At 42.8% G+C, this 27,030-nt stretch overlaps 1 protein-coding gene across 1 annotated transcript in view; it reads right to left on the bottom strand.

The window, feature by feature from the left end:
- Window positions 1-12,384: 12,384 nt before the first annotated feature.
- The window catches only part of LOC149228500 (uncharacterized), a 323,052-nt gene continuing 308,406 nt past the window's right edge, over window positions 12,385-27,030 (bottom strand). Inside the window, exons 5-6 of the mRNA XM_089378243.1 lie at window positions 12,669-12,854; window positions 12,385-12,545 (exon numbers count right to left, since the gene is read on the bottom strand). Coding sequence (XP_089234369.1) covers window positions 12,411-12,545; window positions 12,669-12,854 — 321 coding nt within the window. The 3' untranslated portion in view covers window positions 12,385-12,410. The remainder of the gene's footprint in view (window positions 12,546-12,668; window positions 12,855-27,030) is intronic.

Here is a 27,030-nt window from a genome sequence, read left to right on the forward strand (position 1 = left end):
TAAAAAACAATAAAAAATTAAAGATATGAATATAAAAAAAATAAATAATAAATAATAAAAAATAAAAAATAAAAAATAATTAAAAAATAAATAATAAAATAATAATATTTTTGAGTAAATAAATGTAGAATTTCAATTTTTAATGCATTAAAAAATTCGACAGATGAAATTAAGAGATATCTTGATCCTCATCGACGATCGAGATCATTTTGACGTGGATCACTCGAACTAGCTGTTGGGAATTTTTCCTTTAAATAGGGTGCTAGGGGTCATTTGAGATCATTTGATCAGTGAGTCTTGTGCTGAAGAAAGCTCTTTTGTAAACTTTTTCTTGTGCTAATAAAGAAAGACTTTGGGGTTGAAACCTTGCTGGTGTTACTCTCCTGAAGTGCTGTGAGCTGTTTTATTTTCTGCATATTTTTATTTTCAGCCATTAGTAACAGCTTGATGTAGAGTATTGTTGAACACAGGTATCTTGTTCACTTGCTAGGGTTTGAATGGTAATAAGATTTTCTGAAATAATGGCAGGTATCTCCATTGTATCGGGAATCTAGTATTGTTTTTTCCCTCTTTATTGATGGTTGAAGTGAGCTATGCAGGAAACCCTTATCGAGAAGATCAGTGGGCGTTTGGGGAAGTTCTCGACTGAACCAGCCAACTCCCGCAAGCATTCTCTTGCAGAGCCCAGCCAGTTTCAATCCTGGGTTTATCATTTAAGTTTGTTTTTCTGAATTGCATGAGAGATTTCTGAAGTTTTTCATAGTAAATCTGGAATTTTGAAAATATTTCTGTGGATTATTGATAAATCTCGCTGTTTAGAGTCATTAATCTGTGAAAACTGTAATTATTTAATTAAATTTTGGGTTTTATCCTTGTATATTTTGTCTCTGGTTTCTCTGTTCTTTTTGCAGGTTGTAGAAAGAGATTTCTTGTTGGAAGCTAGATCTAGGCCCTGGGGTAAGATCTGGCCTCACAATCAGTTTTTTGCAGGGTCTCCATTTCGTTGTTCGAGGGTTTCAGATTCAATCATTCGCAAATCTGGAAATTAACTGCAGGATTTTCATAAGAATCAAAGGGGAATTAAAAGAAATTCAAGGCTGTTCAAAACCGCAGTTTCCCTCCTACGCACTGATCAGTAAGGAAAATCGAATTTTTTTTTGCTTCACATTTGCAAACCTTGCTCATGCTGCCAATTCCACCTACGTACATCTGCGCAGCCTCTATCTGAGCGCCCTCTCTGCTTGCTTGTTGTCATCCTTACAGTTTCACGCTGCCTCAATCCTTCAAAGCCTGCATGCAAACTCATCAAAACAGCAAAATCTTCAGCTGCTCCAAACCTGCACACCCATTTTCAAAATTTTCGACCCTCTTTGCCTGCGTGTATCCCTTCAATCCTCTGCCCGTCGAGCCACCCTTCGCTTGATCTCCAACATGCGGCAGGGTTGCAGTTCTTTGCAAGCGTTCCCTTGCCCGCCCTCATCACCTGCAACAATACATATTCCGCGTGGTCTAACCTTCCCACCTGCAAAGCCATTGTCCATTGTTGTTCTCCGTCCGCTGTCGAAAACACTCCGCCGTCACAAACCTGCAGAAACAGTAAGAGCACGTTTTGATTTTTGTATATACAGGCTAGGTTTTATTATATGCGTTGAATGTATAGGTATTATAGTTAGGACTCAAGGTTAGCGTAGTTAGTTTTAGAATTAGATGATGTTAGTTCTTTTTGTTTAGATTTTTATTCTTAGGATAGTTTTAAATTAGATATTATTTTTGTTTCATTTTAAATTTAAAAAAAAAAAAATTCATAAAAAAATTTTTAGGACTTTAGTTAGGGTTTTAGTTTTGTATTTTGTTTAATTTTTAGATTTAACGCTTTAATTTTAGATTTAGATTAGATTTTAATAATTTCAAATTTTGCTTACTTTAGTTTTAGTTTAGATTTTAATTTTAAGTTTTGTTTTAAAATATAACAATAAAAAATTCCTAAAAATTATAAAACTTTGAAAAGACAAAAAAGATTTATTTTCTTATAGTTTAGGTTTTGAATTATTTTAGTTTAGATTTAATTTTGTTAGAATAAAAAATTGATAAAAGGTTTCCTTTTAGTTTAGTTCAAATTTTGGATTTAAAGTTCCATTTACTTAGTCTTCAGTCTTGTTTTATTTAAAAAACTAAAATATTTTGAGAAGGCTTAACAAAAAACTTGAAAATTTCATTTTGGCGAATTTTGCAGTGTTTATGTTCCATTTCTCTATGGCTAAATGCACTTAAAGGTTTAGTTAAAGTTAGCTATGTGAAAGTGGTAACTGATCAGCATTTAAATTCTATGATCATTTAAAGCATTTAATTTTTCTTTAAGTTTAATTGCTGGATCATCGTTAAAGCATTGTGAATTTACTGGATATCTTACATTGCTTGGGTTATTTGATGATAAATGTTTGTTTTACATGGTACATATTTCTGCAACATCTAATCATTTAATCATTAACTCCATAAAGCACTGGTCTATTAACTTAATAAAAATCAATTAAGTGCTTGTTTTCCTTCATGTCTCCCAACCCAACTGGTCCTCAGTTGGTCATTCATTTTCCCATAGGGTCTACACCCCTTAGCCGCGAGAGACAGGCTTAAACGAAGAGATCGGGGATCAAGGTGACAGCCCCCGGTCTGAGCGTTGTCGTGACAATCTGTGTGACAACACTCGTTATGTCCTAGAGCTTTCAGTGACGATGGGCACCTACACCTTAACTGACCACTTTTTCGTGGTCGATATTCCGGACACCAACATGATACTAGGTGTTCAGTGGCTTATTACTCTAGGGAAGGTCACAACGGATTGGAAGACCCTAGAGATGGAGTGGGATGATGAGAATACAGGGAGGCATGATAAGATACAGGGACAGCACACATATCCGCCTCAGACTATGTCAGCTCATTGGATGGAGGCAGTCTTCTGGAAGGGAGACATATAGTGGGCAGTGGAGCTGTGTGCATCAAAGGCAAGGACTACAAGGCAGACGGTACATCCAGAGATCTAGTCTATCCTTGATCGATATGCCATAGTGTTTAGAGAGATTCCACCAGCACAACCACTGGATCGGGGGTTTGAGCACACTATCGAGCTTGAGCAGAGCATCCAGGCAGTGATCACCACCCCCTATAGGCACCCCAAGGCCTATCGGGACGAGATTGAGCGGGCTATCCAGGAGTTGCTTCCTCTTGGGCACATTCGACCTAGCACAAGTCATTTTGCTTCTTCTGTGGTGTTGGTGAAGAAGAAGGAAGGTACGTTGAGGATGTGCATTAACTACAGGGCCCTAAATAAGAAGACCCTGAAGAACATGTACCCCATACCCAGGATCGATGAGTTGATGGACAAGTTGAGAGGGGCACGTTTCTTCTCAAAGATTGATTTGAGATCGGGGTATCATCAGATTCGCGTGAGAGAGTAGGACATTCCCAAGACCGCCTTTAGGTGTCACTATGGGCACTTTGAGTTCTTGGTTATGCCTTTTGGGCTAACCAACACCCCAGCTACATTTCAGTCCTGCATGAATCACATCTTCCATAGTCACTTGAGGAAGTTTGTGTTGGTATTCTTCGATGATATTCTCATTTACAGTAGGACATGGGAGGAGCATCTCCAACACATTGAGACAGTTTGCGTATCTTGCAGGAGCAGCAGTTCTATGCTAAACTCTCCAAGTGTGAGTTTGGGTTGACGGAGATGTTGTATCTGGGACACATCATAGGAGTGGATGGAGTGAGAGTCCACAAGGATAAAATCAGGGCCATCAGAGAATGACCGGAGCCGAGAAATGTGACGGAACTTCGAGGATTCATTGGCATTTGTACTTATTACCGGAAGTTCGTCAAAAGTTTCTCACAGCTTGCTGCACCCCTGACAGATTTGACGAGGAAGGGGGCTTTCAGTTGGTCAGATACAGCAAAACGAGCTTTTGATAGGCTCAAGGAGGTTATGAGCAGCTGCCCAGTGTTTGTGTTGCCAGATTTTACGCAGCCTTTTGTTTTGGAGTGTGATGCATCGAGAGAGGGTATCAGCGCAGTGTGGATGCAGGGAGGTCACCCTATAGCCTTTGAGAACTGGAAGCTCCTTCCGCACAAGAGGTTGTACTCTATATACGACAAGGAGATGCTGACCATCATGCATGCATTGGCTAAGTACCGGCAGTATCTGGTGGGTAACAGGTTCAGGGTGAGGACTGATCACAACAGCCTCAAGTTCTTTTTGGAGCAGAAGCAGCTACAGGAGAGGCAGCAGAAGTGGATCAGCAAGATCCAAGCATATGATTTTGACATTGAGTATGTCAAGGGTAAGAACAATGTGGTAGCAGATGCCCTTTCACGTAGACCAACCACGTTGTCTCTTATGAGCTTGGATACAGACTGGAGGGCTCGACTCTTAGTAGAGTACTCCAAGGACAGGTTTGCATGTGAGGTTCTGGATGGGCAGGTGGCAGATGACAGGTACAGGGTGGTCGATGAGATCATCTATTATAGGGACCGGATCTTCTTGACTGAGGGGTCTCAGCTCAAGAAGAAGATACTCCAGGCATCACATGATTCACCGTTGGCAGGACATCAGGGGTTTACCAAAACCTACAGGGCCATTAGGGAGAGGTTCTCATGGAAGGGCCTCAAGGAGGACGTACTCCGGCACATCCAAGAGTGCGATGTTTTCCAGAGGAACAAGGGAGAGATGAGCCATCCCGTAGGATTATTGCAGCCTCTTCCCATTCCGGAGGGGAAATGGGAGAGTATTTCGATGGACTTCATCACAGGGTTGCCCATGGTACAGGGCAAGGATTGCATCTTTGTCGTCGTTGACCGACTGACAAAGTACGCACACTTTTTTGCCATATCCGCACACTATACAGCAGCACAGGTGGCCGAGCTGTTCTTTAGAGAGATCTTCAGGCTACATGGTCTTCCTAAGACCATCGTTAGTGATAGGGACAGTCGTTTCATGGGCGGGTTTTGGCAGGAGCTTTTCCAGTTGGTGGGGACAGAGTTGACACCGAGTACCAGTTATCACCCACAGACGGATGGGTAGACAGAGATAGTTAACAAGTGGCTGGAGGGCTACTTGCATAACTATGCCAGTGGGCCGCAGCGAGCATGGTTGAGGTGGCTGCATCTAGGGGAGTACTGCTACAATACTTCACATCACATGTCCATTGGTATGTCACCATTCTATGTTTTATATGGGTATCATCCTTTATCTTTTGCTGACGTGATGTTTGGTGATAGCAAGGCTCCCAAAGTCAAGATATGGATCCAAGAGAGTCAGGATATTTTCCGAGCTCTCAAGGATAACATGGTTACAAAACAGAACCAGCAGAAGCTGTATGCCGACAGGGGTCGGGTGGAGAGACAATTCGAGGTAGGGGACATGGTCTACCTACAGTTACAGCCATACCGACAGTCGTCACTAAAACAGAAGGGGGCTGAGAAGCTTAAGCCCCGCTTTTATGGGTCGTACAGGGTGATACGCAAAGTTGGATAGGTTGCATATGAGTTGGAGCTGCCCCAAGGCAGCAAGATTCATAACGTTTTCCATGTATCATGCCTGAAAAAGGCATTGGGGCAGTAAGTGACAGTGACAGATGAGCTACCACCCATGGATGACGAGGGGCATTTGGTATTGTAGCCGGAGGCCGTCATTGATACCAGGGAGAGGCAGCTGCGAAGCAGGACAGTCTAGGAATTCTTGGTGAGGTGGAAGAATTTGCCAGATGAGGATGCCACTTGGGAGAGTGAGAAGATTTTGCAGCATCCATCACTTCAGTTGCTTGAGGACAAGCAACATTTTGCCGGGGGAGACTATAATATTCCTAATTAGCCATGGCTAATTGGAATATTCAATTTTGCCCAATTTTTGCCTTCTATAGTTATTTATAACTAAAAAAAAGTGAGGACAGGGGACATAACTCACTTTAAGAATAAAAAGTCACTTCCTAGTAGCACAACGTTGTGACTTAAGGAGGAGCCAAGGGGGCCAAAGGGGGATGCAGAAATGGGGCCCACGTAGACACATGGAGGGACTATGCAGGAGGGAAGGACACATGGCAAAAGGGGAATCACGCAGGAGGAGGTGAGCCTAGGGATTGTGAGAGGCAGAGGCTATAAAATAGAAAGGAGCCCCCTCATTTTGGATCATTTAGTTATGTGCATTTTGAGCTAGTCATTTCGACTTCTGAGCACGCTGGTTGTTTAGCTGGTCTACAGCACTGTTTAGTGCATCGAGTGTCTCCGTTTGGAGATCTCACCCTTAGCCCCGGGCGACTTCGAGTGCCTGCTCAGGCAAGGTATTTCTATTGGCATTTCAGTAGTAGTTTTATCAGCATTTCAGTAGCAGTTTCATCAGCATTTTGGAGGACTGCGCAACACTTGGAGAGGGACGCAGTTCTTTTTGGTTGTAGTGCTAGATTGGGGTTTTGCAGGTGGAGTTATGCTAGGAGATTGAGCAGGGGTCCAGCTCTTGTCTCATTGGAGGATTTTTGGCAGGGTTTCAGGTAGAGTTTAGAGGGGTTTTCTTCGGTCGCAGTTTAGGGCATTGAGGAACTGTGCAGAACCCCAAGAGGGTGTTTTTCGGGGGTTGGCCATTCCAGGAAAGCTTTCTGGGTTTTTCTGGGTTTCTTGAGTAGAGTTTGAATCCAGGGTTTTAGCTTTTTCCGAGGAGGGGAGCAACCCCAAATTATCATTTTTTTCTAGCAGCAGCAGTAGCACAACAGCAGTATCCACACAGAGAGGCCATTCTTGTCATTCTGAGAGTATTTCTTCACTTGCCTTGTGCAAGTCAAGGTACCATCTGTCTAATCACCTCTTGTACTCATTTTATTGCTTAGTATAATAAAATGGCTTAGCATTTCTCGCTGCATTTCTTGTGTATCTGCTTATATGTCCAGTTTACATTATTATATGTTGTTCCACTGTTATTTTATCACTTCTGGGTTATTATATCATTTGCACATATTTGGTTGGAGTTTTTGCTGGGGTTTGAGGAATATTCTGGGTTAGGAACATTACAATGGGAGACGTAGAGGCTCTAGAGGCTGACACTAGGCCAAATAGGCTGAAGCTGGGCTAACGCTGAGCCAGAGAGGCTATCGCAAACCCTAGAGACTGACGCTGGGAGATTTTGTGGGACAGATTGGAGTTGGAGAGCTAGATAGGGTGACAGAAAGCAGCAGAAGTGTTGCAGTATTGCTATGGGATCGTTCCTCTAGTGATTTAGTCGGAATATCTATCTCTAACTAAGAGGTACTACTGTCGAGGTCATTCTCTGTTGGGTGAGCCATTTCTGGAACCCAGATTATATTCTGAAACTGCTTAATAATAAAACCCTCTAACAGTTGCACCAATTTTCCCATATTGAGTTTTTCTAGGGACATTAGTTGAAAAATAACTGTGTCACTTGTATGCTTGTTTCTTTCAGTTGATGATCTATATGTGTTGATATTGTACTTGTATTTATTTTTAGTATTTACATGGTAAATAACTTGTCAAGTAACTAAACAAGCAGGAAGAAATAAATCAGATAGTACAGGAAGAATTTCTAATGGATAGACTTAAAAGTTCCAACATGGTATCAGAGCGTGGTTGCAGATCACAGGATAAGTGAGGGCATCAGCCGAGCAGAGCAGCAGTAGCAGAAAACTGTCTCGAGTGACAGAAGTTGTTCCTAGCAGAAAAGCAGCAAGGAAGGGGTGACACAGTGCCTTTGTCATCAGTTCGAACCAGGAAGAGGATTAGCGCAGTGGCAAAGTGGAGCAGACATGACCTATGCAATGCTCGGTCATCTGTCTCAGTGAAGAAGGATTGACGCCCGTGGCCAGGAGGTGCAGATTTTGCTTATGCTGGGATTGTGCAGAGCCTAGACGCTCTAACCTTCAGTTTGTTGGGGCATAGGAGGCTGTGGGTAAGTTGCGGAGTGAAGTTGGTGAGGTACTGTGGTCAGAACAATACCTAACAGGGAAAGACCAAGGAAGAGGGGGTTGCTGCCGAGGATTTCTAGCCAAGAAATCCGGATCAGTGGTACAGTTGCACTAACAATCGAAGTGGGGGCATCTCGACATTGGCAGAGGGGTTTCCAGGAGGGAAATCGAGGTTCAAAGGGAGTCACACCAAGAACTTCCAGGAGGGAAGTAGAGAGACTTGGAAGAGTTGAAAGAGGAGCAGCAAAATGGCAATGAATGAGATAAGAGATCAAGATAGACTGGGTGAAGCCTCAAACTTCGTAGTCTGGAAGGCCAGGATCTTGTTCGTTCTAGATAGGAATCGTCTCAAGCACTTCGCCTTGAACACGATAGCGATCCCAGTTGACCCAACTGAGAACGAAAAGTACCAGGAGGCAATGGCAAGGGCCAAGAGCATCATCCTTGATGGGGTCAAGGACCATGTAGTACCACATATTGCCGAAAAGGACACGGCAAATGTGATGTGGGAGGCCCTGATGAAATTGTATCAGCATACTTCCATGCAGACGAAGATGCTACTAGAAAATCAGTTGCGGTCATACCAGATGCAGAAGGGAGAACAAATAGACACCTTCCTCGGTCGAATGAAGGAGATCCGGGATCAATTGACTTCCACAGGGGCCACGCCGGATGAAGAGATGATGGTGAGGACCGCATTGAATGCAGTCTCAGAGGATTGGGAGGTATTTGTCCAGAGCATACTGGGTAAGTTGACCCTTCCAGATGAGGAGGAACTGTGGGCGGCTCTTCGTCAAGAAGAGATCAGAAGGCTAACCAAGGCGGGAAGCAGCGACAAGGGGGTCAAAACCAAGAAGGAGGAAGAGGAGGATGTTGCCCTAGCATTTGAGGGAATGCAGAAGAAACAGAAGAAGAAGGACCTCTCTAAGGTCAAATGCTTCCATTGTGGGGAATTGGGTCACTATGCGAGCCAGTGTCCGAGGAAGAAGATCAAGGGAGAGGCTTCTGAGACCAAGGCTACACTAGCAAGGGCGGAGAAAGAAGTGGAGACAAATGATGATTGTGCCATGAGTGCTCATACGCCACTTGAGAGGAAGTGGGGAGACATCGAGCTGTAGTCAGATGGACTACAGGCAATGAGGGGCAAGATCCTTGAGGTACCCAACCTCTTGGATTATACCTTGCTATGGGAGCCCCGAAGAGGAGTAGCAGGATTGGCGGATGTCGGTAGAGACAGATGCGGATGGAGTGACAAAGGGAGCTACAGTGCAGGAGTCCCAGGACAGTGCAAGACAACAATGCGAGATGCACAAAGTTGTTGCAGCAGTGTAGAGGTCATAAGGGATCACTTGTCAGTGACAGAGGGAGCTTCAGCGTCGAGAGTGTTTCTAGCTTGACGGAGATGTCAGAGTTGGGAGATCAATTACTTACTTCTCAGTAACTGAGTTGCAGTGCAGCAGTTAGCAGTGGCAGTGCTATGGGTAGCACGATGCAGCATGATGAGAGGGGTTGCAGTGCAGATGTAGCAGTGGCAGTGGCAGGGCCATGGGCAGCAACACAAATGCAGAGGGAGCTACCGTATAGATGTAGCAGTGGCAGTGGCAAGGCCATGGGTAGCAGTTCATGATGCAGTAGTGCAGAGGACGTTGGGCAGCAAGCCTAGCATCAGCATAGGGACTAATGCCGGATGATCAAGGTGATGGTCCGTGAGGAGTATTACTAGAGCACAGTTCTCGCTAAGAGGGAGTGTTGATTTGGGGTAGCATCGGATGTGATCTAGCCACGAAAATTGGTGGAGAGGTTAAAGCACATGAGATCTCCAATACACAGAAATGGTTTGGGCAAAATCTAACCAGTTTGGAAGATATTAAAATAATTAATATTTTTAATGGAGTCCCTAAGTCTAAACTTAGGGAAAATAAAATATTAATGTGAATTAATATAAAACTAAGTTAGAATGGTCCAAAAGTCATGGATCAAGCTATATCTAATCTTAGCCGTTGATTAGAGATTTAATCTCGGTCGTTGAAATGTCAACGAGAAAAGTTAAGAGGAGGCTTGAGGGTCACTTGGAGAATACACAGGGTTGATCAAGAATTTGATTTTCTGGGACAGGGCTCGTTGAGGAAATCGAAGAAGTGATTAGAGTTGCAGCTGAGGGGCAGTGAATACAGTAGCAGAGAGTCTAAGATAGTACCGTGAGCATCAGCGCAGAAGCCGAGAGAGGGTTGACGCAGAGCCAACTAGAGGCCACACAGAGGTAGCTAGAGGCCATGCAGAGGCAGCCAGATGCCACTAAGAGGCGGCCAGGAGCTGCGCAGAGCCTGAGGAGGGCCAGCATGGGAGACACAGAGGCTCCAGAGGCTGACGCTGGCCCAAATAGGTTGACGCTAGGCTGGAGAGGCTAACACAAATCCTAGAGGCTGACGCTGGGAGATTTCGTGGGACAGATTGGAGTTGGAGAGCTGGATAGGGTGACGGAGTCCCTATCATGGTGACAAATAGCAAAAAAGTGTTGCTGTGGGATCGTTCATCCGGTGATTTAGCTGGAATATCTGTCTTTGATTGAGAGGTACTACTGCCAAGGGCATTCTCTGTTAGGTGAGCTATTTTTGGCACCCAGATTATATTCTGAAACTACTTAATAATAAAACCCTCTAATAGTTGCACCGGTTTTCCCGCATTGGGTTTTTCCGGTGACATTTGTCTAAAAATAATTGTGTCACTTGTGTGCTTGTTTCTTTAAGTTGATGATCTGTATGTGTTGACACTGTACTTGTATTTATTTTTAGTATTTACATGGTAAATAACTTGTTAAGTAATTGAACAAGTAGGAAGATATAAATCAGATAGTATAGGAAGAATTTCTAACGGATAGACTTACAAATTCCAACACGAAGGGCTGGAATCACATCTTCCCGTGCTTAGAAAATTATGAGATTTCAGCTCCTTGCTCCTTGGCCTAAACCCAGAAAAACCCACGAAGTAATTGACCAAATGTTGACCTCGGAATTTTGGACCAAATTCCTCTTAGCTCCTCTAGCTGCTGGCTGAGTTGGGACCCCTGTTTGACCCCTTATATTTGCCCTGAAAATTCTATAAAATCAGGAGTGTGATCCTTGCCCAAAACCTAGAAAACCTAGAAAGGGTTTCCCTTGGTTCCAACCTTCAAAAATTGACCTTTCACAGCTTGGCCCTCCTCCAATTTCGAATTCTGTTGCTGTGACTGATCCTGTCAATCTCTGCTCTCCCAACTCCAACAATCCTCCTCAAATGGCCCTCCAAGTGATCTCCTACTTCTCCCGGCCAGCTCCAACTCTACAATTCCTTCTTCCAACTCCCACGTGAGCCTAGTGGTGGCTCTCTACGCAGGCCCCAAGTAACTGTAAATCGAACTACTGGGATCCTGGCTCTGTTGGCTCCAAAACTCACAAGAAAGGCTGACCCTTTGTTGCTCTCCCAATCCTATAACTCTCCCGACAAATGCTTCATCGCTGATAGCTCCAAACTCCCCCTGCGTATTCTCCAGCTAGCCAGAAATACGCATTTCCTGTTGTGGCTGAATGGTAGTGTTGTACACACTCCTGGAACTCCTGAAATACTTATGGAATTGCCTCTCTAGGGCGGGCACAGATGGTCCCCTGAAGTAGAGGTTGAATCTCCCGCTTGAGAGATTCGTGGCTAAACAATCGATTGACTCAGCTAAACAACAAAGCGAACAGTCAAGTAATTTTGATTGCAAGGTGTAAGAATCAATCCAAATGAGAGCTCTCTCCTCCTTTTATCTTTGTGGGCCTTCCTTGCCTCATGTGGGCCCCTCCATCCAACACTTCGAATTCCCTCCAAACCATTTGAATGGCCTAGTTCGAATTCCCACGTGGGTGGCCCCCACCTTCCACTAGCAACCAAATTAAGTCGAATTTCCTCCTAAGTCCCTAAGTCGAAAATGCTGGGTTCTTTCCCTTAGCCAAAATTGTGCAAAAATGTGTGGAAACACCCTATTACAAATGTGTTTGAGAAGGGACATGACATTGTAGGAAAAAATGGTTACTAGTAGGAAACTGAACTGACAAACATCATAAGTGAAAACCATTAAGGTCAAGCTCCTTTGGTGACTAAGAACCAAGATTCCTCATATATATTTAACCCTCAGAAGTGAGGACAATATTGCATATGCAAGCAATGAATTTGCTCCAAGTGCAAAGCAACATATTCATAACATGCATCAATTTCTACTAGTAGTCACATTTAACTTTCTACTGTTTCCAGAATATGTGCATACAAAGTACAAAAAAGCTAAAATCATTTCAATAGAAAAGGAAGTCATGAATTTAAAATTGAACAAGGTTCCTTTTCATGCATGTAACTGAGAAAAGATATTGGAGAATTCTTGAACTTGGTAATTCCATGTATGCACAAATCCATCTAAAGATAGAAAAGAAATACAGAATATTACGTTGCTTCATCGGGTATCGCTTTTATCCTCAAAGGTGGAATGGCCATAGAAATCCCAAGAGCTACAAGCCGTTGCACTATAGTGTCTACAGGTTCATCATCTCCGCCATAGCTCTCTGCTATAACAACTGGCTGTAACACATGTCCAACTGATTACATATATAACACTGATATCTGGGCTATAAATTAATAGATACACCTATATAGAAGATGATAGATGCCTTAAACAATAGAACAAAGATATATTTCACTCACCTGTTTGGGCTTCACAGCTGCATAAATTGTAGTAATGGCTTTATTAGCGGGTCCTGAGCTGGGAGGTGCCATAATAACAACTCCCGCACATCGGCTAACACATTCTATCATATCTTGAATGTCCACTACATTAAGATCCATCATCTCCACACCGGTGTTTGTTTTTGTGAGGCCTCTTGCTAAAGTCTACAAAATATGAAACAATAACGGATACAACATGATCCAATTGTGCAAAAACATATTAGAAATCAACTGTAAAATTTCATAATATGTTAACACGTTTCTGATATCATGTTGCATATATTTACTGCCAAAATAAAATTACTCCGTGACCTTTACAATGATGGAAGTTAAACATATTGATTATAGTAAGCAACTCTTGTTAGTCACAAGTAACTACATAGCTTCAGGGCACGTTGTCAATTTCAATTCTTCAATGAGAAAAGATCATCTTCAACTAACATACTTGAGATATTTTGTTATTTATAAACATGTTTGTCTGAAATACACACCAAATCTAAATGAAAGAGCTGTTAAGAGGCTAAAAAATTGTATCACTACTAAGAACAGCCTCAACAAAGAATGTCTATGTAACATAATTGTGTTGCAATGAATGACAAGCAAGAATTGATATTAATGGAAACACAAAATAATCTAATTACAATCAGATCACTGCACTCTTAAGATTCAAGTACTGAGTATCGAATTTTGTTGGACATATTACCTCTCAAACTCTCAATTATAGAGATAAAGTCATAAAAGCTCAAGGGCTTGTAGGAACTAAGAAGGCCACTGTCTCCTCATCAATCTTTTTCACACTTCACGGCAGCTCTCCTTTGGCTCAAGAGGGGCTTCCCTATCATAGAATTGCTGGAATTTTAGGCTATGAAGTGCAAGGTGATTAAATATTAAATTCCAGAAAAACAAATTTATAAAAGTTAAGAAAAACAAGTGGACAGTGGCCTAAATATTATTGTCTTATCTATTGGGAATATGGAATCAAAACTAAGCTCAAATGGGAGGCCATCCTAATGGTGGAAAGGAGAAAATATGGCTGAAATGTACAAGCTGATTCTACTCTCTTCTTGTTGTCCAAAATTGCAGAAATACATCTAAGGGTATTACATATGTAGATAACACCCTGTTACCGCTCAAACTAGCAGGGGACCTAAAGGGGGACGCCTAAAGGGCAAATACTAGGCCAAGGGCAACAAATGGAGACTTACCTCACTGTCACCTCAGCTAAGGCTCCCTTCTGTTTACGGATTTTCACCAATGGGAGGAGCTCGGTATATTATAGAGTCACCGATGAAAGATAAAACAATTAATAGATATGAGTGACCCAAATAATCTCTTTCCCGGAAGGGCTTGAAGGATGGAGCTTGCTTGCTTTCTAAGCAAGGTACAATGTCTTCTAGGGAAAGGAAGGGAGGATTTGAGGGTTAGGTTTATGGAATATGGCCTATCAATGAATTTTCCAATCCCTAAAATCCTTATTGAAATGGGTATCCTGGGTGGTTCTTGAATAATTTCCTTTCAGAGAAATGGGACCATACCGGACCAAGTGGACCAGGTCTAGGATAGGGGGATAAGTATAGTAATCAATGATGCTCTTACCCTAGACAAGTTGGGTAAAGGATCAAAGAAAGAATTCTCAAGTGAAGGTGTTGATTTGACGCTTTGAGGTACTAGCCTTGGGGATGCTAAGGCAAGTTTTGATCCCGGAGTTAGGACTTGGCTTTGCTCCCAACTCCACTGTTGGAATGGCTTCAAAATTGGAGGAGAGTTAGAGTAAAGGCCAGGGAAAGAGACCCAAGGAGATCGAACTTTTTGGATGGCTATCTTGTCAGGAAATTGATTCCCTAGGTACCCCAACTTGGCTAGACTTGGAAGAACGTGAAAGAATGTGGTTTTTGGTGACCATATTTTCATATATCAGTGCCTTAATCTTTGGGAGAATGGAGTCTATGATGAATATGAGTAGGATTTCTTGGTTCCCAGTCAAGTAGGCCTCAAGACCACTCTGCAAGTCTTCTAGGTTGTCATGTCCCTTCTCAAACACATTTGTAATAGGGTGCTGCTACACAATTTTGCACAATTTTGGCTAAGGAAGAGAACCCATCTTTTTCAACTTAGGGACTTAGGAGGCAATTCAACTTAATTTGGTTGCTAGTGGAATGTGGAGGCCACCCACATGGGAATTCGAATTGGCCCATTTGAATAACTTGGAGGGAAAGTCGAATAGGTGGATGGAGGGGCCCACATGAGGCAAGGGACGCCCAAGGAGTTATAAGGAGGGAGCAGCTCTCATTTTAGGATTCGTTCATACATATTGCAAATAAAATCACTTCACTATTCACTTTGTTGTTTAGTTGAGTCAACTGGTTGTTTAGCCACGAATCTCTCAAGCAGGAGATTCAATCTCTACTTCGGGGGACCATCTGTGCTTGCCCTAGAGAGGTAGTTCTACAAGGATTTCAGGAGTTCCAAGGCAGTGACATAGCACCACCAACCAGCGCAGAGCAAGGAGTGCGTATTTCTGGATAGCTAGGAAACACGCATAGGGAGATTGAGGCAAGCAAAGATCTGATTGCTTGTCCGGGAGTTGGGAGCTGAAGCAGTAACATTAGACCAACGTTTTTGCTAGGTTTTATAGTCAGCTGAGCCATCATTCCAGTAATTCGAATTGTTGGGCTGGGGGACAGCGTAAAGGCCACACAGCAGATTTTCGTGGTACTTGGGAGCAACTGAGTTGAGCCAAGAGATCATCCGGGGAGTCAGGGATTGGATAACACAGGAGAACTCAGCATTTTGGAGAAGTTTTCAGGTGGATTTATAGGCAATTTCCAGCAAGTCGAAATTGATAGCTAGAGCTGAGGTGAGGCTCCAAGGGGGTCGAAAATCAGAAGTCTAAACTAGCCAAAATCCTTTCTGGGTTTTTCACAAGGATCCCAAATACAAAATTTCATAATTTTCTGAGCACTAGCAGTGGGGTTTTAAGCTATATCTTTGCAAAGGACAATGTAGAATTATTGGGGATTTAATAGTGTCTTTGGGGGTTGATTTTGGGAATTCCAAATCAGGCCAAGCCATTTCTAGGGTTTTGTGGATTTTGGCCAATGAGTCCAGGGTTAAAAGAATATAAATTTCTGGGAAATTTCAGTGCACCTTCCAGCCATTCAAACTTCAGCAACAGCTGTTTCCGCCATTTGGGCAGCACAATGCAGATTGGTGCAGCAACTGGACAACCTTCAGTTCAAGCATTTTCCTACCTGGGTTTGGTTTTGCTTGTCCTTTCAGACAAGCCCAAGTGCACCATTCCATCATCTATTGTATTTGATTTGCAAAAATATAATAAAATGGCTCAGAAGTTCTCCATTTGCAGCTTTTATATGGGTGTTTACTGAATATTTCGTTTTTATACTTTGTTGCATGTATTATTTGTTTGTTATCACTTGTATTCCTATTAAGGATCATTACATAGGCCAAGAAGAAGCAATCTTGCAACTTTTATAATTTGATGCACAAAGGGAATGGCTTATCAAGGTCAAATTCTTTGATAGAATTACCCCTAGGAGATTTTCTTCATATTACATGGCCCATACATTGAGAGATGTTATAATAGAGACAAAATTCCACAATTTAAAGCAATAAATGCATGCAACAATTAGCCCTAGAATAGCGAAAATCTCAGTCCAATGTATAATGACAAAGTAAAACAAGAATAACATTAAAAGCACGTACTTACATGTAACAAAATATATCCAACCATTCACAATTGACAGGAGAGAAGCACCAAGAGAAGACAGACCAATATCCACACATCAAAATTCATCCATAAAGCTCCAATTCATCCTCTAGAAAAAGTGTGAAAACCTCAAGAGAGAGAAAAGATCCAATCCAAAGTGATGATGAGAAATGAACTCATCTCACTTGTATTTATACACAACTAAGGAGTTCGAATTAGCCTCCTTGGCCTACATAAGCCCCAAAAATAAAATAATGTTCAAATAATTCAACTTTTGGTGACAAGCCCACCAAACTAGGTCATAAATGAAAAAGTAAGTCTCTCAAGAGGTCAAATAATAATCTATGCATGTTGTAGGTCCCTTTAAGAGGCCTAATGAAGTCCATGGGTGACATAATGAAGAGTAGAATCCTCAAAAGCAGTGGACAAAGGGTTGGACCCTTGTAATAACCTGTGGTGCTCCAAATGACATGTGGGGGCACACAAGTGTCCTCATGGGTCTCCAAACAAATCGAAGATGCATGTAGATCGCCTACAAGGGCTAGGATGATGGTGTAGGTGATGCCACATCATTGTGCAAGTCTTGGATCATCTGCCAAGTGTATGGTGCAAATCTGGGGCTAGTTGGGCATGATGGATCAGGTGCATCTTCCTCATCCAATAAGTGAACCACGAGCAATCTTTGAATGGTTGTGGGGATCCATGGAGTGTTATCTATTGTTGTGGAGGCCCATGGCTCTCAATGCACACCCTACATGTGCCAATGTAGCCCTCTAGAGGATTAGGATCCCGTATAGGGAGACCGAACCCAAAATGGAGACCATCTGCAATCCTGCATAAGATCTAATGCGTCCCCTAGCTTTCCAGTACAACAAGTCATTAGAGAAATCGAGTAAATGAGCTTACCAATCATGGACCATAAGTGGGGACCTCATAATGGTCTGTCCTTCCATAATGGGTTTCGGGATGTGTCAATGTCTCCGAAACTCCAAATGGGGTTAACCAATAATTCTATTAGGTGGTTTCTACTTCTAAAGGGGATAATATAGTCAAGGTACATCCTTCAAAAGGTGGTGCCATGTGACAAATAGGTGAATGAAATAGGGAATGAGAAGAGACACCCCTGGGTCACATGTTGGGGTACAAGGGCAGCTAATAAGAGGGAAGACCTCACTTGGGTTTATAATGTGTAAGAGGGAGTAATCGTGGTACATGAGGTGCCCCGGTGTTGTTTTTTCCACCCTTCTTTATATGTTTTTTTTCATTTTATGATTTTCTTTGATTAACTGCTCGGGGCTCAAGGGGTAAGAGCATGATGTATGAGATATAGCAGTGAATACCCCCTTTAAAGGTAGGGTGGTTCATTGCCCACTAGGGGTTGAGACAATCATGGATTCCTATATGATGAAGGAGGTTCATAGAACCTGTAGGAACTAGGGTGATGGCGATGAGGATGGGGTAGAACTCATGTATTGGCTTTTTCTCACGTGCTAAATGTGTTTGTCCCAACCATCTTTTGCATTTTGTAGTACATTTTCCTGTTGAATGTGGTAAAATATGCTTTATCTTTATTTTTAGCTGCATCAACCTCTGGGCTTCCTTCCAGGCCAAGACGCAAGGTGTAGGCAAGGGGAAGGGGCAAGCTAACCTTGTGTGCACCTAGTGGAGGAATGTGAACCCAGGTGGGAGAAATTATGAATAGGGTAATAATGAGTGGAAAGAGAGCAATATAAGCGGATAAGGGAATAGGACCCCGCAACCAAAATCGGGGTTTCCCATGAAATACCATCCCTAAAGCTAAATGGTCAGTAAAAGAGATCCCACGGGACTAGGATGCAAGGTTAATATCCAAAAGGGGGCTAGGGGACAAGAACGTAGACCTAGCCCATTCTTTCCGCTGAATCCCCCCTGAATCGATTTTCTCTTATTGAACTTCAACTAGTTGAGAAAATCAATTTTACTCTGGCAATTGAGTATCTTCTTGGTGTATGTTTTCCAAATGACCCTCAAGCCCCTTCTTATGTCTTCCTATTGGATATATCAACTCCTAATCAAAGGCTCAGATTGTTTTGACTTGATCTCTGTCTTTATCTAGAAGATTCACCCATGATTAGATTATTACCCATTAATATTTTAATTTTCCTAAGTTTAGACTTAGGAAGCCCATTAAAAATATTAAATATTTTAATATAATCGTCGCTAGGTGGAATTTCCCAAAACAGTTTCTGGGTTCTTTGGAATGCATGTGCCCAAGCCTCCTTGCAAAATTTGAGGCTTAGAGCACATCCGATGCTACCCCAAATCAACACTCCCTCTTAGCGAGGAATGTGCTCTAGCAATAAGCTGCTACTGCATATTGCTCTGACTCTAAAGCATCGTCCTCTGTGTTGTTCATGTCTGACATGTTGTCTACCACTACTGCGTTGTTGTTGCAACTGTACTGCTACCTTTGACACTGCCACTGCCAATGCTGCAACTGTGTTGCTATCTTTGACACTGCCACTGCCAATGCTACATTTGTACTACAACGCCCTCTAAATTTATGCATTTGTTTTGCTGCTGGCATTGCCGTTGCCAACTGTCCTTGCATTGCAAACTGCTGCTACCATTGAAACAGATTTTCAACCATACCCAACTGCTTTCTAAACTGAGTGAACTTAGCTCTTCCGAGAGCCATTGTGAGTATATTGGCCACCTGCTCTCCTGTGGAAACATACTATAGTTGTATTGCCCCAAGCTAAACACAGTCTCTGATAAAGTGACAACGGATATCTATATGTTTCGACCAATCATGAAACACTGGATTCTAAGAGAGTTTATGCAACTCTAATTATCGCAGTAAACCTTAGTCACTTCCATCCTTTTTCTGAATAGGCTCACAAGCAATTTTCTGAGCCATATCCCTCGTATGTAGCTGTGTTGGCTGCCATATATTCTGCTTCTGCTGAACTCAGCGCTACCGATTTCTGCTTCATGTTGCACCAAGATATCATCCTTGTGAAAATTCCTAGATCTATCAATCTTAGGAATCCCTCTACAACCAACTGAATCTACTTCACCTAGATTGTAAATTACATTACAAGCTTATTTCAGATTTCTTCTTGAAACATAGAAGTAAATTACTGAAGCAGCCTACCAAATTAAATATGATTCTGAAACACAGAAACTGAGCAAGGAAAATAAAAACACATAGGACATAGTTATTTTTGGACAAAATTCCCCAAAAAAATCCATTGCAGGAAAATCGATGCAATGGCTCTGAGGGTTTATTATTATTAAGCAGTAGAAAATTATGAATACATCACTGAATACCTCACAGGGTTATTCAATTACAGAGATAAATACTGGGACAAGCTTTGTGAGTTTACCTCACACAATCACTGAGAAAAAGTCCTGGTTGTTCCAGCTGCTGGATGAGGTGCCCCTGGCAAGCCCTGTGTTGTCTCTACGCTGTCCCAGTGTCAACCCTTTCAGGCACTACATCACCCAATTGGGGAATCGATTAGTAGCCCAGAGTCACTGCTCTCAACCTCCCGGTCTCACACCCCGGCTTCTAGCTACTGAAACTGACCCTTTGCTCTGATTTTCGACTTCCTCTCTCCCTCTGCGTTGCTTCTGCGTGGCCCTTCTGGCCTTGCGTCAGCCTTTGCGTCAAGGCTACTGGATCACTCTTTGCCTCTCTCTACTGATGTATCTCCAACTGAGAATCTCTCTCTGTAAGCTGCTATCCCTGCCCCTCAACTACAAGAGATCTCCTCAATCAATTTTTCCTCCTGAGAACTTCTCACTTCAGAAAATCAATTTCCTCAATCTCTCTGTGTGTTTTCCAAATGACCTCAAACCCCTTTTTATATCTTTTTGTTGGACAACCAACGACCTAAATTAAATCATAATCAAAGGTTCAGATCATTTTGGCTTGATCTGTGCCTTTTTCTAGAAGTTTCACCCTTGATTAAATTAATACCCATTAATAATTTAATTTTCCTAAGTTTAGACTTAGGAACCCTATTAAAAATATTAATTATTTTAATAAAATCACTTCTAGGTGGAATTTCCCAAAACGCTTTCTGGGTTCTTTGGAATACATGTGCCTAAGCCTCTCTACAAAATTTGAAGCTTAGAGCACATATAATGCTACCCCAAATCAACACTCCCTCTTAGCGAGGAATGTGCTCTACCAATACACTGCTACTGCATACTGCTCTGACTCTGAAGCATCATCCTCTGCGCTGCTGATGTCTGACATGCTATCCACCAACTGCTACACTGTTGTTGCTACTGTACTACTATCTTTGACAATGCCACTGCCAATGCTACATTTGTACTGCAACTCCCTCTCAAATGTTGCATCTGTTATGCTACTAGCACTGCCACTGCTAACACTGCATCCGTACTACAAGTCAGTTGCTAAGAGAAGCAACTAAAAACACCCAAAACTGGACAAGTATCCAGTGGATACACCTTGGTGCTAAAATCTTGACTGCTGCTAGCCCCACACTATCTTCTGAAGCCACTTTGTTGCTGAAGCTCTGCGTTATGCCTCCATGCATTGTTGCCTCTCTGCTCTCCACTGCTAAATATTGCATCTGTTGCTCCAACACTCCAAGGCATCTCCTAAAAACTCCTCCATCCCGCTTCTACTGTCATGGGCTCCCGTAGCATGGTGATGATCTGAGAGGTGGGCTCCTCAAGGATCCTGCCCATCTGTAGCTCTATCAAACTACAATTCTATATCAGCCCACCTCCCTCCTGTAGGTAATTTGGCTGTATCATAGCAAACTCTTCTTCCTATGCAATCTTTGCATCTACAACCTTAGGATCATAATTCTCATCCTTGTCTTTTTTCTTCAAAGGACACTGGGATGCATAGTGGCCCATCTCGCCACATCTAAAACACTTAACCTTGGAGACGTCTTTATTTTGTCTCTGTTGCCCCTGTTGTCCCTTTGATGCAAGGGCTGCATTATCCTCCTCCTCTACCTTGGGGTTCGACCCACTGTTGTTGTCGCTGCTCTCGTCAAGTTTGACCTTGACCAGGTCTCTCCTCAGCTCTTCTTTTTTCATAGTTTCCCACATCTCATCCCAATTTGGCAATGTTGCTCTGCCCAGGATACTCTGGACAAAGACTTGCCATTCATCCGAGATGGAATTTAGAGCCAGTCTCACTAACTCCAAACCCTAAGGTGTATGCCCCGCAGTCGACAACTCATCACAAATCTCCTTTTGTTTCGTGATGAATCGATCCACATGTTCTCCGTTCTGCATCTAAGCAGATATCAGCTTTTGTTCCAAGTACATCTTTCGCTGCTCGGAATATCCCTGATACAACGTGGCCAAGGCATCCCGCATCTCCTTAGTAATTACTCTGCTAGCAATGTTGCACACCACGTGATCCTTGACTCCATCCAAGATCATTCTCTTAGCCTTTGACATCTCAACTTTGTACTTCTCTAGCAGATATGCATCTGCAGGTTCAACTACCACACTATCAACATACGTCTTGAGGGCATGCTCATCTAGAAGGAAATACATTCCAGCCTTCCAGACGATGTACTTGGAAGCCCTGTCCAACCTGTCCTAATCCCTCAAGCCACTGGTTTCCATATCCTCCGAAAAATGTCGAACAACTCCACCTTTCTCCCTACTGCGTAGCTCCTAAGCTAACTTATGCACTCCCTGATGGAGCTGGTACGATGTTGCTCCTTTGCTGCTCAACAAATGAGAAATATTGATTTCCTCAGCAAGAAATCACTAAGTATACCCTCACTAAGTGATCTACTTCCTCCTTCTGACGACTTTTTCTGTCCAGCACTCAGCTTGCAGAAAAAGTCTCGGTTGTTGGATGAGGTGCCCCTAGCAGGCCCTATGTTGTCTGTGCGCTGCCTCTACGTTGTCCCAGCGTCAACCCTTTCTGGCACTGCATCACCCAATTGGGGAATCGATCAGTAGCCCAAAGCCACTACTCTAAACCTCCCAGTCTAACACCCTGACTTCCGACTACTAAAACTGACCCTCTGCTCTGATTTTCGACTCTCTCTCTCCCTCTGCGCTGCTGCTTGTTAATTTTAGGTATGTTCTATGCTTAGAGCAATTTATTTCAATTTTCACAGTTAGCTCCATATCTTTTCCAGATTAGCAATCACATCAACATTAAAGTAAACTGCAGATAGAACATAAACATAAATCACAGAAGACAAGCCAAGACAAAAGGACACAAGATGTGGCACTAGCCAGGGACAAACCCCAATGTGGGGAAACCCTTGATCAATTCTTCTTATGTGTTCTTCAATAGTTCAGCAGAGAGAGAGAGAGAGAGATAGTACATTTACAACAGAAGTCAACACTTTGACTTATCTAGATAAGAGCATAGATCATCTCTAAGAAGATGATACATGAGATCAGTTGAAGACATGCTGCTTCAACTAATTCTCCAAGGTGACTCCTTCACCTATCGTTGTGCTGCATTTTGTCATCATGATGCACCTCACTGCGTTGCACCATGTTGCACCCATCATCACTATGCTGCATCTCATCACGCTTCATTAATCATGACTGTACCCATCATTGTACTGCCTTAAGTGCCATTGCTGCACCATGTTGCCATCCTAACCTATGTGTTGGCTGCAGTTGCTTGCTTGTTGTCCCTTGCTTGCTTGTTGTTCCTAGCATGCTTTTTGTCCTTAGCACGCTTGTTGTTGCATGCTAGTTGTCTCTTGCATGCTAGCTGTAACATTGCATGCTTGGTGTATTTGCTGCTAAGTACCATACAATTGTCCCAATGTTAGTTAGTTGTCCCTTGCACGCTGCTCTCCTTCGGAGACAGATGCTCTGGCTATTTTGGTAGTTCCCAGCAATTCTTGCAGTTCCGGCTGTTCCTGACAGTTGCGGCAGTTCTGGTTGTTCCTGGCAGTTTTGGCAATCCCAGTAGTTCCGGATTTTTCGGTAGTTCAGGTCGTTCTGGCATTTTCGGCTTTTTCGGCTTTTCTGGCTTTTCCGACTTTTTTGGCACTTCCGAAATTTTCGACTTTTCCAACCTTTCCGGCAATTCCAACTTTTCCGGCTTTTCCAGCAGTTTCGTGTTTTCCATCAACTCCGGCTTTTCTGACAGTTTCGGCTTTTCCAACTTTTCTAGCAGTTTCGGCATTTCCGGCTTTTTCCCTCTGGATCAGGGCAAAATTATTCCTTAGGATCTCTCCTCCTACTAAAACCCAAAGACAAGTAGAGAGAGGAAGAGATCCCAAAGGTGTTGAAATGACTTGAAGGCCACTTCTATTTATACTAAAACGTTGAACACATGTGGGGTTTATTTGGTTGTTGGCTAAGCAAATAAATTCATAACTCCATGAATACTTATCGGAATCGGATGATCTTTAGATCAATCCTACACCTCTCGATGAGAGGGATCCAAGAAAAATATCAGCTACCATAAATAAGATGACCCACATGGAGTTTGGCCGCAGTTGCCAATTTTAACACTCCCTCTCAACTATGGAGAACTCCATCCGTTGATCCATATGTTTGATTGTACTATCTCTAGCATCAGTGCCCTGCATTGCTCTGATCTGTTGAGCTCTTCTCTCTTTGATTTGCTGAGCTCTACTCTACTCTGCTTTGCTCTCCTCTGCTGAACCATGAAGAAGAAGAATTGATCGATAATGTCTCATACCATTCTCTACTGACCTGAAGTCAGTTTCATCTGAAGAGAGTGTGTCACATCACTCTTACTAACCCAAAGTTAGTTTTATTGATCCCAGATCAATATCACAAGAGAGTGTCTCAAACCATTCATACTAATCCCAGATCAGTTTCATTGATCCCAGATCAATGTCACAAGAGAGTGTCTCAAACCACTCATACTGATCCCAGATCAATGGAGGTCATCCTAGCATAGGGAGTACGGTAGATACAGCGATGTGTCCATCGATAGTCCTACAATGGTCCCTATCCTCATTTCCCTGCTCATTGATCAGATGAGAGGTACTTCCCATGAGTCCCAGACTACATGGGTAGGATGCCTTGACAGGAGAACTAATCATCCTGTCCACAAGAGAACAAATCATCTTGTCAGTGGATGCCACATAGAATTAATCATCCTAGCCCATAGGAGAACTAATCATCCTATTCCATAGTCGCCATGGAGAACAAATCACCCTGGCCCACAGGAGAATTAATCATCCTGTTCCATAGTCACCACGGAGAACAAATCATCTTGGCCCACAGGAGAACTAACCATCCTGTTCCACAGTTGCCACGGGAGAACTAATCATCTCGGCCCACAGGAGAACTAATCATCCTGTTCCACAGTTGCCACGAGAGAACTAATCATCCCAGCCCATAGAAAAACTAATCATCCTGTTCATAGCACACCACCAAGGGAGGGTGAGTCGCCCTATGGTCGTATGTTGCTCTAGTAAGTACCCCAAGCCCCCCAGAGCTCCTAGAGCTCAATGCATGCAACATGCAGGACTCTTATAAGAAGGTCTCTCAATGACTCCAAGTTGTTTGGGAAAGTCACAGATTTGACCTTTCCCTGAGGCTTTGACAAAATGCCTGCGACCTGTACATCAGTCTCAATGCGATGGAGCCTCCTCACTCATCGACTTACCATATTGCAAATAAGGAAGTATCTGATGTCTATCTGCTGGAGCAATCATCGAATACAAGATTCCTCAATAATCAAATCCCCCCTCTGGTTGTCACAGAGAATCACAGTGGTATTCATCATGTGCACAAACAACTCACTTGAGAGCTTCTGAAACCACGCAGCTTCACACGAGATCATATTCGTAGCTATGTATTCGGTCTCAGTGGTGCTTATAGCAATAGACTTCTGCTTCCTGCTCATCCATGATATCGAAGCAGAATCCAAAGAGAACCAGCACTGAGAAGTGCTCTAGTGATCCTCCACACTGCCTGCCCAGTCAGAATTCGAATAATCATGCAATTTCATATTTCCAACAATGTATCTCAATCCATGAAAGATTGTGCGCCGAAGATATCTCAGAATATTCTTGGCACCAATCCAGTGAGGCTCAACCAAATTTGAGCTCACCATGCTAACTACAAAACATATATCCGGACGGAAGTTCACCAAGAACATCAGCATGAATGAGTTTATGAAACTCAGAGGCGTTTCCCAAATCTGGTACGACATCACTACCATATAACTTCTGAAAGTTAAGATCCTCGAGGTAGTCACAGGCTTGCAGTTTATCATTCCACATTCGGAATCCAACTGCCTCTTACTTCTGCAAATGAGAGGGTCTGCACCTGTCAAAAATAGGTCGTCCTAATAAGGTGCCGGTATGAGAGGTCTATCATCCACAACCTTTGGGTAATGGTTTGGATCGGTTTCACTCCTAGTGAATCTCAGCTTCATCAGACAACTACCAATCCTCCCATACTACGCCTGGGGTGTTTTGATTCAAGCCATAGAGGGATTTCTTCCACCTGTATACATGAGATTCCCGATCATGAATCTCAAACTCCTTGGGTTGTTCCAAACCTGTGCACCTGCTGCATAAGGGGAATGGTCCCCTTATAAGATTTTCTTTCGGTACATCTCAAACATGTACCTTCATGCTCTACTTGAATTCAGACATCCCTATCACCATGTGACTCATATCGGGTAGGGCCCCATAGGTAGACCTTCGGTGTTATAGATGCGATATGTCAATTGACATGATCCCCAATGGACCATCCTGCAACTTGATACAAATTGCTAACCCTGAACCCATGAGAAAAAGCATCTTTGAAAATTCTATTTTTTAACACGTACCTTTCCGTCGATGAATGCCACCCTGAAACCTTTGACTTCCATTTCTGAGATGGACACCGGGTTCTTCTTGCAATCAGGTACATAAAAGAGATTTTGTAAATGAATCAAGTTACTCTTATTCAATTGAGAGTTAACATTCCCTACACCCTTTCCGGAATAGGTGGCATCGGCTCCAAGTATAATCCCACGATTGTTTCCATCTCTACCAAATTAGAAAGTGCACCCATCTATCCGATGAAGTGCCTTGAAGCACTACAATCTATAAGCCAGATTCCCAAAGAATCTGAAGGAAAGGGCCAATACAAGATAATGCTTCTTTATCTTATCAAAAACAACATTTGATTATTCATACCTGGGGTTCCTTGCTTTCTATGAAGAGTCGGCTATTTCCTTGATGACCTACATTACCTGTCATTCCTTTGATCATTGAAGATGTCCCTAGAATGATTGTTATCATCATCAAGTGATGTGTCCCTGCCATTCGGACACTCCTTCGCATAATGGTCGAACTAGTTATCTGCCTTTCCTTCCACCTTGAGATCCAGTCTTCGAATGAAGTGATCTTTAGCTAGGCCATATTCCGCTGCGCCATTCTGATAATATTCTCTGCTTCGACTTCACCCTTGGTCAATTTGAAGAGGGATGAGGAATCCACTGATCCTTTTGTCCTTTCCCAACTGTCTTCGGTGATTGCTCTTTCACTCATGCTTGGGCATTGTCTTCACTTCAGCTCTGATACCATGTTAATTTTAGGTATGTTCTATGCTTAGAGCAATTTATTTCAATTTTCACAGTTAGCTCCATATCTTTTCTAGATTAGCAATCACATCAGCATT

This window comes from Pinus tabuliformis, chromosome J (assembly GCF_031772625.1).
Source record: "Pinus tabuliformis cultivar Carrire ecotype Pingquan chromosome J, CPIR1, whole genome shotgun sequence".
NCBI classification, from domain to species: Eukaryota; Viridiplantae; Streptophyta; class Pinopsida; order Pinales; family Pinaceae; genus Pinus; species Pinus tabuliformis.